At 44.3% G+C, this 13764-nt stretch overlaps 1 protein-coding gene across 4 annotated transcripts in view; it reads right to left on the bottom strand.

Moving 5' to 3' along the window:
• The window catches only part of NEDD9 (neural precursor cell expressed, developmentally down-regulated 9), a 200948-nt gene that overhangs the window by 7821 nt on the left and 179363 nt on the right, over positions 1–13764 (bottom strand). For all 4 annotated transcript variants that reach the window (XM_023185365.2, XM_023185364.2, XM_023185367.2 and 1 more), the window contains 2 exons: positions 2194–2295; positions 958–1059 (listed from right to left, as the gene is read on the bottom strand). In XM_023185365.2, the coding sequence (XP_023041133.1) occupies positions 958–1059; positions 2194–2295 (204 nt within the window). The remainder of the gene's footprint in view (positions 1–957; positions 1060–2193; positions 2296–13764) is intronic.

Genomic DNA, 13764 nt, shown 5'->3' with positions numbered 1-13764 from the left:
CCCTGCTGGTTAAATTGCTCACCCCTGTGTTCCAGTCCTACATTTCTGACCACGTCCTGGGTATCCTTTCTCTGCTGATCTGTGCCGAGCAGCAGAGTAAGACCGGAGGTCTCCCCCTGGTCTCTTCGGTTATTACATCAGCTGTGTGATGCTGAATGAGCTGCATAGGTGTCTGAAACACAGTCCCCTTGTCTGTAAAGTAGGCATTACCGTGCTCTGTGCAGGCATACCCCAGAGGGTAACAGTGAGCCAAACAAGTTCACCCAAACATACAGACTGGGAAAACTGTCAAACCCTCTACAGGCCAGGCGTGGTGGCTCACGCCTGTAATCCCAGCACTTTGGGAGGCCAAAGTAATAGGATCACTTAAGCCCAGGTGTTCAAAAACAGCCTGGGCAGCATAGGGAGATGCTGTCTCCACAAAAAATAAAATGTAACCAGGCATGGTGGCATGCACCTGAGGTCACAGCTACTTGGGACACTGAGGTAGGAGGCAGCTACTTGGGAGACTGAGGTGGGAGGATTGCTTGAGCCTGGGAAGTCAAGGTTGCAATGAGCTGTGAGTGCACCACTGCACTCCAGCCTGGGTGACAGAGCGACACCCTGTCTCAAGCAAAACATAACAAAACAAAACAAACCCTCTACAAATATATATTAGTACTTGCCAAACTGAACTAATTATCTTCCCTGCCAAAAGGTTCTCCTTATTGGCCTCCCAATGTTTTTTAGTTGCGGCTCCTCGATATGAAATCCCTAGAGCTGTCTTTCACTAGTGCCTTTCCTTTTCTGCTTCCTTCCTTTACTCTCACCAAGACTACATTTTCCCCTTTTGGGTTTGCCTTTCTTGTTTTATTCCAATAAGCCACTTACCCACCCTCCTCCCAACCCCATGCCCCTCGACACACAGACACACACACACTCACACTCCTTTTTGCTGCTTTGTAGTCACTCACTTACCCCTTTTGTAGGCGGGATGTCATACACCCCTTGAGGTTTTATCTCTCCCACTGGAACTGAAAACACAGGGCCTTTCACTGATGAGGGAGGGATGTCGTATACCTGGAGAGAAACCCATGAGTTACCCAGAATGGAAATGTCTTATACTTGTCATTTTTTATGCTCCTAAGCACTTAATTATGGATTTATTTACCAGGTTGTGTACAAGCTTGATCTTTAGCAGTGCTCCATGTTATAACAAATTGATTACCTTTTTTTTTCTTTATACATTTTGTGGTTTTTAACTTAGACTGAATATAAAAATGATTTTGGCCAGGCACGGTGGCTCACACCTATAATCCCAGCACTTTGGGAGGCTGAGGGGAGCAGATCACGAGGTCAAGAGATCGAGACCATCTTGGCCAACATGGTAAAACCCCATCTCTACTAAAAATACAAAAATTAGCTGGGTGTGGTGGCGCGCGCACCTATAGTCCCAGCTACTCGGGAGGCTGAGACAGGAGAATTGCTTGAACCTGGGAGGCGGAGGTTGCAGTGAGCCAAGATCGTGCCACTGTACTCCAGCCTCGTGACAGAACGAGACTCTGTCTCAAAACAAAACAAAACAAGAAAAAAAAAAAGATGATCTTATGTGAAATATCTACACTGCCTGTACTTTAAAGTGTACTTTAAATTTTCTACTTTCCGGCTGGGCGCGGTGGCTTACACCTGTAATCCCAGCACTTTGGAAGGCTGAGGTGGGCAGAACACTTGTGATCAGGAGTTCAAAACCAGCCTGGCCAACATGGTGAAACCCTGTCTCTACAAAAATACAAAAACTAGTCAGCTGTGGTGGTGTGTGCACCTGTAGTCCCAGCTACTCGAGAGGCTGAGGCGGGGGCAGGAGAGTTGCTTGAGGCTGGGTGACGGAGGTTGCAGTGAGCTGAGATCAAGCCACTATACTCCAGCCTGAGCAACAAAGTAAGATTCTGTCTTAAAAAAAAAAATCTACTTTCTGAAGTAAAACTGTAGAACATAAGCTCTCTTGGGTGAAATACTAGGATTTCCTGATAAAGCAAATCCAGAAAACATAATTTAAATAGCATTGGCTAAAGTGGCTACTGGATAGACAACCTAAATAAAGCTTTATATGACATATATTAATACATAATTTGTGAACTCCATTTTCTCTACAGCCCTGAAGGAACGCTACCCTTAGAAGCTCTTCTCCTCTTGTGACCTTGTTCTGGTACGCACCCCTTGAGTGGTATGGGAAGGAGGGATATCGTAGACGTCCTTTTGGTATCTGGATGGGTACTCGTATACGTAGCCATGGCCTGTCCTTACGGGGGTTATCACCTATGGGAGAGAAGGCACAAAGGTGTAAATTTCCAAGCCTGAGTCGTTGAATCTCCCTGCCTCCTAACCAAGTACTCATCCCTCAACTCTCCCTCATAAAAAGATAGAAAGAAACTGAAGAAAGAAGACACAACAGGAAGACAAGTAGACACCAGGTCAGTAAACTTTTTTTTTTTTTGAGATGGAATTTTGCTCTTGCTGCCCAGGCTAGAGTGCAGTGGCACGATCTCAGCTCACTGCAACCTCTGCCTCCCTGGTTCAAGTGATTTTCCTGCTTCAGTCTCCTGAGTAGTTGAGATTACAGGTGTGCGCCAACACGCCCAGCTAGTTTTTTTTGTATTTTTAGTAGAGACGGGGTTTCACCATGTTGGTCAGGCTGGTCTCGAACTCCTGACCTCAGGTGATCTGCCCACCTTGGCCTCCCAAAGTGCAGGGATTATAGGCGTGAGCCACTGCGTCTGGCCCAGGTTAGTAAAATTTTAAATCCCTCTTGAATCCCAATGAGAAACATATCCCTAAAATATCTCTGTCACCCTTCCTTGTGATCATCTCAGAGTTCATCAGATAGAGTTGATGCACTGCAAGCATATTTCTAAAATATACTTTAAGGGATACTTGCGTGTAACTTATGAAAGTCCTACAGGAGCATTTTGCATGTAAAGTACCGCATACTGAAATTTGCTTTAAGGTTCTGAAATGGTTTGTAAAATGAATAGTGCAAATGGAGTTCAGCCACTTAAAATTCCTCTCATGCCTTCCTCAGTATGCCTCTTCATTGGACATTATTATGATGATTATAACTGTAATTCCACGGCTCACCAGAGTACTTTTACAAAGCCAATGCTCAAACTGTGCTATCCTTAGAAACCTCTGGGAGCTTTCAATCTAACTTATCAAACAAACAAAGTACTGAGCCAGGGAGGCACCGGGAACAGAGTTCAGATCTCCTGACCTCTGGTCTCTAATCATTTTCCCATTTCCACCAGGAAAGAAAACAACCCCAACAGTACCTACGTCAAGGGATGTCAGAAGTCAAACAGCGTTCATCACGATGCTGGCATCTGGAACCAGTGCCAACAAAATGAATCTTACCTAACAGCCTCCTGTTTTTCCTATCTACATACTTCACTGGTGTGCTAAGCACCAGCAAAAAATTATTTGAACTTAACTCATTTTGAAACATAAGTAATCCTCCAAGAGCTTCTAAATGCACAGGGTCTCGTTTCTGCCTAACCCCCACCCCTCAAGTCATTAACAGTGCCCGTGTCAAGCATTGCCCACGACATCTTTGAGGAGACCAGACATTGCAAATTAGGAAGAGTTGGTTGTTCCCTAAGAAACCATCAACTTGTTATCCTTTCTCTGAAGTGAAAACTCTGGCGTCAGGCTGCCTACAAAACTATGTGAAAAATGCTCCACGTCCGTCTTATGCTGAAATGGGTGGAACTCAGCCAAATGCACCAATGCCCTTCTCCCCAGGGGCTCTAAAAATGCCTGAGTTCAATTTGGCTTTAAATCCCTACTGCTTACAACTGATTACTTCTTGCAGTGAAGGTAAAGGAGATTAGTATGCACTCAAAATTTTCATTAAGTCTCTCCACTGTCTTGGGTTTAAAAAAGGAACCTATTGCTTTGAGGTCTGTTGGCATGGACCTCATGGAGCATACAGAACCACTTTATAGAGTGGCCACTGCACTGTGCATAGCAAGCTTTCCTTTTTAAAGCAGGATGCCCTTTGCTAAAGAAAAACACACTGTGTTCCTAATGCCCTTATATGATTTTTTGTTTTTTTTTTTTACTCACTATTGTCCAGGAGAGAAATGAAGATCTCCTCTTAGTCTATTTCATCAGCTCCTCTACTTAGAGGACTGTTTTGGCTTTATCATAGCACCTGCTCATAGTGCAGCTTTTGTTCAGCTTAAAAGTTTCCAAGAGTGGATTTTATCCAAGGTTGCCAACTTAGCAATAATGCTAATGGAAAACCAAGGCTGGTTATGCTGAAGTCCAACTTAACTGTTCCTCTTTCATTTAAAAAACAGAAGGGGGCATGTTGGGCGCAGTGGCTTATGCCTATAATCCCAGCACTTTGGGAGGCTGAGGCAGGAGAATCACTTGAATCCGAGAGGCGGAGGTTGCAGTGAGCTGAGATCACGCCACTGCACTCCAGACCTGGGCAAAAAGAGTGAAACTCCATCTCAATAAACAAACAAACATGCCAGGTGCGCTGGCTCACACCTGTAATCCCAGCACTTTGGGAGGCCAAGGCGCATGGATCACGAGGTCAGGAGATTGAGACCATCCTGGCTAACACGGTGAAACCCCATCTCTACTAAAAATACAAAATTACCCGGGCGTGGTGGCGGGCGCCTGTAGGGGAGGCTGAGGCAGGAGAATGGCATGAACCTGGGAGGCGGAGCTTGCAGTAAGCCAAGATTGCGCCACTGCACTCCAGCCTGGGCCACAGAGAGAGACTGTCTCAAAACAAAACAAAACAAACAAACAAACAAACAAAAAACCCAGAAGGGGGCTGGGACCTAGAGTGGGTGGCATTGGTGTCTGAAAATAGCACTAGGTGACATATAAACACATAGCACGACCTCAGAAAAGGAAGGCAGGGTCACCGCCAAAGTGCTTCCTTGCCTTTGTGGATCCTCCCTGGCAGAGAGCGCTAATGCTTCCCGGTATTTAACATTTCACTTCCTGACAAATGTCACAGAACCCCAACTTGCTCTCTCTTTCTCATTTAGAGGATGCCTGTGGTCATCTGGTTTTTTAAAACTCTGCATTCCAAACCAGTCATTTTCCCTGTTTATGCATTCAAAGAAACAGATGGTGAAAACCACAGGGGGAAAAAGCCAACTAGATACAGCAGCCCCTGCCCCCCTCCAGCCTTCCTGACATTACCATCTAATTCACGTTGGTCCACAAATGGCATTTAAATGGGACCAGCATTTTGCATCTGGTCAGGCAAGTCCAGTGCAGCAATCCGCATTGTGACGTATGGAAGATCAGGGAGCTGGAAGTATTCTACTTTTGGACATTCTCTGCCTCGACCTGTTGCTTGGGTCACTTTCATGCCAATTGTGTGTTCTCTCCTCAGAGGAAAAGTGCTGACTGAGCTGTACCTTACAAAGTCTCCAGTTTTGTGGTTCATTAAGCCTTTTTCTTGCTGCTTGACATAAGTACACAAAAACCTTCCTACGATCTCTCCTTATTCCACCTCCCAGAACTGCGGAACTTCGGTCTAAGAGGCACGCCAAGGTCTGGTTAAGGGGACCTCAAGTTTGGAAGAATTCTCCTAGGCATTTGTTCAGTGAGGTATTAAAGGAATTGCTACACAAAGGGCATTTTTAAACTAATTTTCTCAATGAAATCAAGTCAGGTTTTCATTTCCTTTCCCCCTCTGTTTGCTTTTTTTTTTTTTTTCTACATTCCTTTCATTCTATGTATTTATTTATAGTTACAAAGGCTTAGCCTTTGGAATTACCAAACTGACCTCTTAATTCATTAGTGTTGCCAGGAAGGGGGCTAAATTGTGAGGTCTCCTGGGGCTCTATGACCCAAAGCTACTGCAACTACTTTAGTGATTACTCGGCACAGGATTTGCACTTTCCATATGTGGATTTTCTGTCCCTCGGAGGAATTCAACCTTTCTCAGATATTAGTATGCCATTCTCAGTAACTAACGGGAGGGTCCAAGACAGAGACTTTGAGAAGAGCTATGAAGTCAAGAAGGGCAGATTGCAGACATTTAGAAAAGGAAGAATCCGTTTAATACATCTCCAAGTCTGGGTCCCGGCAGGATAGGATCAAAAGCCCAAAGACTGGCGTTATGTTAGTTTTCTAATTAATCTGCTTACATAAAAACAAGAAAACAAACTCGGATTGCCCCGCCCCACACTTTGATGGTGTTTGATCCACACTGTTTTGAGTCTCAGATCCTGGCGGCATGAGTTTTTGGAGATGCTTTTGACACTTTCATGCCTCATAACTTTGAAAGCCATGCGTGCTGAAATTTTAAAGAAGAGGGTCTGTGTTTGGGTAGCAGAGAGAGATAGGGTGGTCTGAGAACCAACATGATGACAGTCAGCAAGCTGGATGAGAGGCCCTTAGGGTTCTTTCTGATGTTTCTGCATCTGTGTTCCCTGAGCTGGTACCTATAGCAGAGCAAGGGTCCTATACTCATGCTCGAGGACCGAGCAAGTAGGGTGTAGGGAAGAAACAAGCCAGGCTTTGGTGCTGGGGAGACAGAACCCCCTGCTACCGAAAGGAGGATGACATTGTACCTTGTGTTGCCAGATCTTTCATGTTTTCGGGAGAAGCCAGAAATTTGGAATTTTATGTGAAACCTGGTTTTCAAAATTGGCTTAAATTTTAAAAACAGTGTCTTGGCCGGGCTCGGTGGCTCAAGCCTGTATTCCCAGCATTTTGGGAGGCCGAGACGGGCGGATCATGAGGCCAGGAGATCGAGACCATCCTGGCGAACACGGCGAAACCCCGTCTCTACTAAAAAATACAAAAAACTAGCCGGGCGAGGTGGCGGGCGCCTGTAGTCCCAGCTACTCCGGAGGCTGAGGCAGGAGAATGGCGGGAACCTGGGAGGCGGAGCTTGCAGTGAGCTGAGATCCGGCCACTGCACTCCAGCCCGGGAGACAGAGCAAGACTCCGTCTCAAAAAAACAAACAAGCAAACAAACAAACAAACAAAAAACAGTGTCTTGGCCAAACTAAACATGTCTTTGGCCTCTGGGCTGCCAGTCTTTGCCTTCATCTGTGTATTTTTGCCCTCCTTCCTCTTGGAAATCCTCTGAAGGCAGGGTCCCCATGCTCTACACCAACTCCCTTCCTCGGCGAGAACTGAGCTGTCCATTTCCACAGATGCCCTGCACGCCCACACCTCTGTGTCTTCATCCATGCCGTGTCCTTGTCTGAGACGCTCTTCTTTCTTTCCTCACATTCAAACTTTAATTGATTTTCAAGGCCTGGCTGAATGCCTTTCCCCCATCAAGTCCTTCTCTAACAGATAATATGTCTCTGTCCTTGGAACTCCCTGAGCCAGTGATCCACACATCTCTAATGGCACTTAATCACTTGTGGTTTGACGGTCTCGATGCATCTCATGTCTTCTTCCAGCATTTTAAAGTCAAAGATCATTCCTTCTTCATTTAAATATAAACCACAGGGCCTAGTACAGTGTCTAGCACAGTAGATCTTGCATAACTCTATTGAGTGATACATTAATCAACTAAAGGAAAACTGAAGGCTATTAAGTAAGATGGCGTGAGGTCTGCCAGTATAGAATAAGCTTGGTTTCCAGGTAAGCCAGCTCTGGGTTAAGCAGAACCCATGGGATACGGGGCAGAACGGTGCCCTATCAGCCATGCATGGTAGTGTTGGGCAAGAGAGGGAGCCAAGAAGGCAAGGGAATGTGAGGTGAAGTTGAGAAATCAGAAACTGTAGAAGAATGCACCTCAAATTGGGTGAAGCCACTACTGGAGGGCAAGGAGGGCTGCTGGATGGTTTCCTTTTCCCCAGTTGAGCTCGTATGTGACATGAACACCTGGGTTCTTCTTAACCACAAACCAGAAACATGTGGAGGAGTGTTTTGGAAAAGAAAAACCAAAACAAACCCTGCTTTTTACCTTGACATCGGAAGGAACATACGCTTGCTTTAGTTCTGGGGATGTGTGATAGGCTCGTTCATGAGAAGCTGTGTGCCAGAGGCCATGGCCCCACTGTGTCTTTTTCTGTTGCTTATTGGAAGAATTAGGTCTGAAGAGGGAAGTGATTGACAAACAGAAGCTGGACTCAGGCAGAGCTGGATCTAAATCCCGATTCCACCACTCACGAGCTATGAGCACCAAGGTTCCATTCTAAGCCTATTTTCTCATAAGTAAAATAGAAATTATACTTCCCTCATAGGCTCTATGAGTATTAAATGAGATCAAGTACATAAAGTACCTGGCATAAAGCCATAATAAGCCTTAGCTGTTGTTATTGTAATTGTTACCTAGGCTATATAGATTTTACCTTTCGACTTTGACTTCCAGAAATCATGAACTAGGTAATTGAATTAACCATCTTGCTGAAGACAATTTAGAAAAATGAAGAAAAGCTAGAAAAGTCTTCTTAATAGTGTCAAGAGTTAAAGGATAATAACTAGGTCAAACTTTGGGAGAAGAATTAATAGAGGTTAGACTGCTTTTCCTTGGGGGCATTTGCTATTTTTTGCTGATCTGAAACAGGTGCCTGGGAGACTGTGTTGGGTTTTCTACAGCTTCTTTGGGTAAGGGGGAACATTGAACTATAGGGCTCACCAAAGTAGGGACCCCAAACCACCCCCGACTTTGGGTTGGAACCCTAAGGACCGTATCCAAAATAAGGATTAACTGGAAGTAAACCCACCCTTGCACAGGCTGAAGACATCAGGGTTGCCAGAACATCTCAAAGCATGGAATCAGATGTATGCTTGCCTATGAGGCTGGCAGAAGGAAACAAAATTCTCTCTGGAGGCAGAAAACATCTTTATAGGCTTCACATTATTTCTATAAATGTATTAAAAATGCAATGTCCCACATACAATCAAAGATAAACAGGAATTCAGGGGACAAGACAAGAGGAACAAGACAAGCAACAGTCAATTCTTGCTTTCTAATGCGATAAGAATGTTATGTATGTCTTAGTAATCACAGATCTCAAGGCTGTTTCCTTTCAAAATGTTTTATGATCAAATTATGGGAGAAAACATTAATCACGTTTTAATCATTCCTAAATTTAAGTCAGATAGAAAGAAATTAATCTTTAGGAATGTATAGTGCTCAAAGTGAGATCTAAGAGGCTGTGAGAATTTTAAATCGAAGCAGCAAATGGTAAGAGACAGTGGTCCTTGATGATCATCTGTAGAGTTCTTTGGGTTACTGTTTTCTGCTGTTCATATCAGTATTGGCATTATTACAGTTATCACCAGAGCAGCTCAAGATACACCAATGGGAAACCCTAGGAGAAAATGTGTTTTTCCAAGTCTAGGAGATAAAGATATTTATCCAAGAGAAAGATGGCAAGGCTCCAAACTCAGGACACTTTATTAAAATGCTCATCAGATGAGATCTTTTCAGTGGAGGTTCACAAGCTGGGTTTGTTTAGAGGATCTCGCCAAGAAGTAGGACACTTGCCCATCTCTCTGGAATGCCTAAAAACAAAGCATTTTCTATCAAGACAGCTTCTGCTCACGTTGTGTCACTTGTTCAAGGTCTCAGCAAGTCTCCTTGGGGGCACTTCTTTTCTTGGGCATCCACTTCACCTTCTTAATACGGAGCTGGCTAGGTGCCTGGGATAGGGGCAGAGCAGTGGCAGCAAAGGCCATGTGGTCAGGAGCACTTCAGCTTCTCAGCTGCGTGCTGCTAGCTCAACGGAGCACTAAGGGAAGTGGGAAGGGAGCAGATGGCTGTCAGTCACAAAGGCCAATCCTTCTCCCCACAGCAATCCTTATATCTACCATGTTTTGCTATGTTTCCTTCTGATGCCAGCCCTGTGTGTCACCCACCTACTTATCATGACTTCTCATCGCTTCCAGCAGCCCTAAGTAAGAACAAAGCAGTAAAAAAATGAAGCAGAAAAATCCTACTCTTTGAAAGGAAGAATTGGATGGAGTGGATGAGAGACAGAGAGATGGGATGGAGAGGAGACTGGGTAAGTTTGCTAGTTGGTCATGCTCCAGTGACTTATTATTTATACTTCTACATTATCTATCTATCTGTGTCTGTCTTTGTATGCATCAAAAATTTAAAAATTATAAAAATATATATTTTGTCATTTTAACAAGATTTTAAAAAACAATAAGAAATAGTACTTGAAAGGTTTTCTTCTAAGAGAATGATGGGACACAGACCTGTTCTAGAGTCTATGTCCCATGATTCTCTAAGTCTCTACAATCCAAAGCAACATTACAAATAGCCTGAATTGTGCAATTGTTTGCCTCCAATATAGATAATGCCTTGATTATTGGCAGTGGAGTTTACCCGTGAATTTAGTAGAGCAGTAATGTGTGGAATCGGCTTCTTGTGTCCTTCCCTAAGGCCTAGTCAGGAGCTAGGTAACCCAGGAGGTGCTCAGGAAATAACAATGGGTAATTGGTGAGAAGTTAAAAAGTGTCCGTGTGCCATAATGATTACAGATTTATAACCTCACCATTCATAGTACCTATGATTCTCTGAATTTAAAAGTATGTTTTACTGATTAACAGTCATGTATTTGCCCTTTTCTTGGCATATGTGCGAAGTAAAATTTGACTGCTTCCTGTCTATCTTTAATTCCTCCCCAGCCCCTGATTTATTTATATTATCTCTCTTTGTGTTTCATGAATTAACAAGAGTGTTTAGCTTTCCAAAACTGCCTGTTGGAAAGGACTTCTTTCACTTAAATGCCCTTGAAAAGCATTAACAGAGCTACCACAGTATTTATTAGACTTTATAATAACCTCTTTGTCTTAAATGAACTATTTGATCCCTTTCCTTTAAAGAAAACCCGAGGAAAAGAAACATTACCATTATCACTGCCTGCCCATAAGAACTGGGATCCAGTTTTCAGAAACTGTAAAGCTACAGAGGTTTGCCTGTTTAAAATCCAAGAGTACTAGTTGCTTTTCTATGACCAGAGGAAAAGCCACATGTTGCCTACTCTGGATTTATTAATTCTCTGTAAATTTGTTCTGCCCAGCTTGGGTGTAGCGGTGATTGGGTGTAGTGGTGATTGGGTGTAGTGGTGATTGGGTGTAGCGGTGATTGGGTGTAGCGGTGATTGGGTGTAGTGGTGATTGGGTGTAGCGGTGAGCTCATTTATTTACTTGCATAGCAACAATATAATGAAAACTGAGTCTGGCCTTAAAAATACACCCTCGTAAGCCGTGTCCATGGTTAACCCTTCCAAATGCTTCCCTTGTGCTCATGAAGTTTTTTTCCCATGTATTTGGGGAGGTGATTTACTTTCTTTCAAAGTTGTTCTGATGCCTGATTTTATGCCAGAACCAAACCTTTTGCTACCCACATCTAAATCACAGCCAGCTTCTTTCCCCAGCGAGGAAAAAGTCACAACTGGAAGCTCAGAAGTGGAGCAGTGGCGCTCTTGGGTCACTTTCATTTGACACAGCATCGGGCAGCAAACCCGCTCAATGGAAACAGTGCCCCGATTGTTAAGCCCCTAGCATGTCTCCCCTGCTGCTTTCAGGAAGCTCTTTGTGTAGCAAGTGCTAAAGCAATATTTAGTTATAGAGTGACCAAGCACCAGTGAGCAGCTAGGAGCATTTAACATGAAAGAACACGACGGGAAATGACGTCTGGATTTCACAAGTGGTTGAGGTCTTTCTCAGAACAATGCCAAATACAAGCCTGTGACAAGCTGGATACAGCAAAGCCATTTTTTTTTTTTTCTGTCTCATGAACTGAAATGTTCTTTGAATGAAAACTATGAAAAAGCACAGGTATTTTGGCTCTCTGATGTCCAAATAAATTCAACAGGACACTGACCACTACATCTACACTGGGAAATGGATTTTAGAGAGATGCCCGCAGACTGCCCTAATGGGAATAGGACTACGGAGAGGAGGTGAGAGATGAGAATTTGGGGATCCAAATGCCGATTGGTATCATTTCCTCCTAAATAGAACTCTCATGGTTTCGCTGGAAGAAGAGAGGCAGTAGCTGATGAGCCCAACCACTCACGAGGCAGAACTTGGTGCCTGCTCTGAAGGTGGTTGTCGTGTCCAGAGACACCAGGCCTAAAATGTCTTCTGCAAAATCCAATAGGATTAAATAGGGGAAAATGGGCAGAAAACAATGAGTTCCAGGATGAAGTGCTTTCTTAGCTCTTGGTAACAAAACAGGGATGAGGGTGCTCCTTAGTGGGGAACTCTGGAAGTTTTTTGGGGTACAAGACCTGGGTCTGTCAAAGACTGATTCTCACTGGCTCAGCACACTCCAGCCCCTGCCTCCTTGTGTCCCTGCCTGCTCCTGCTGTCTTTTGGCACAGCTCTGTCTTCCAAAGTGCACTGTGGTTCTGGATGGGATGGTGGGCTGGATCCTAAAGGAAGAGTGGGAAAAATCTGCAAAAACTTAAGGGTCAAGTTGAAATTTATAATCAATGCTTGAGTATCTTTTCTTTAAAAAAAAAAAAAAGACTCTTGATGTCAGGCCATTTTTATTAAACTGTTAAAGTGATTCTGAGAAAGAACCAGATAAGGATATCTGCATCATAAAATTTTAGCAAAGATCATTAGAGATAATCGAGCGTCACTTGCCATTTCACAGTTGAGGGAACTCAAGTGGAGTTAGTTACTCAGGCTATTAATGACAGAGAAGCGAAGGAGACCGTCGGTTAGCTGGGCCAGCAGTGCTGCGGTACACCTTTCTCGATGCCCTGTGGCCTACACTAGCAATACATGTTAGACATTTTCCAGAAATCTACTACTTTTCTAATTTCACAAGTAAATTCTCTTTAAAAAAGTTACTTCCTTGTATGACAGCCAAAACTTGAAAACTGGGTAACTTGTGTTTTGGGAGGTGCCTCCACCTGGTTAAATGAAGTTACCCATTTGGAGGAATTTGAAGTCATTGGGAAAGACAGTCTTAGGCCAGGCGTGGTGGCTCACGCCTATAATCCCAGCACTTTGGGAGGCCGAGGTGGGTAGATCACGAGGTCAGGAGCTCGAGACCAGCCTGGCCAACGTGGTGAAACTTCATTTCTAATAAAAATACAAAAATTAGCCAGGCATGGTGGTGCACATCCATAGTCCCAGCTACTCGGGAGGCTAAGGCAGGAGAATCACTTGAACCCAGGAGGTGGAGGTTGTGGTGAGCCGAGATGGTGCCACTGCCCTCCAGCCTGGGCAACAGAGTGAGGCTCTGTCTCAAAAAGAAAAAAAAAAAAGAAAAGACAGTCTTTCCATGTGGCAGAGAAAGCCAACATAGCAACGTTCTCAGTGGTACTGGAATCTAGACATCACCCTAGTGACCTGCTCGGGACTCCTGGATCAGCCCACTCTGAAACTGCCCACTACAGTTGGGTGGGAGGAACTTCCATGTTCCTTAATTCAGATTCCCTCAGCATTGAGGCTACTCCCTGGACCTGAGGTGGGAGCCCTGGGCAGCAACTTTAATTCATCCTGCCAACAGGGTATGATTTAGCACCCAAATTGCTAATGAGGTATCCAAATACTCCTTCTTCTTTAAGGGCTTGGCAACATCATCCTTCAGCCGGGATGTAAAAATCATTAGCATTGGAGTCAGACAGACGTGGGCTCAAATATCAGTCCTCTCACTGGAGGCAGCAAGTTAACTTCAGCAAGTGAATTTCCTTCTCAGACCTCAGTTCCCTCCTCTGAACAGTGAATGCTGTGAGGTGCACCTCACGAGGCTGTGGAGAGGATCAGGTGGTAGTACCTCTCTAGGATCCCTAACATGGAGCCAAGCCTTGAGCT

Source organism: Piliocolobus tephrosceles, chromosome 5 (genome assembly GCF_002776525.5).
Source record: "Piliocolobus tephrosceles isolate RC106 chromosome 5, ASM277652v3, whole genome shotgun sequence".
NCBI lineage: Eukaryota > Metazoa > Chordata > Mammalia > Primates > Cercopithecidae > Piliocolobus > Piliocolobus tephrosceles.
This window is presented reverse-complemented; position numbering and strand designations above follow the sequence as displayed.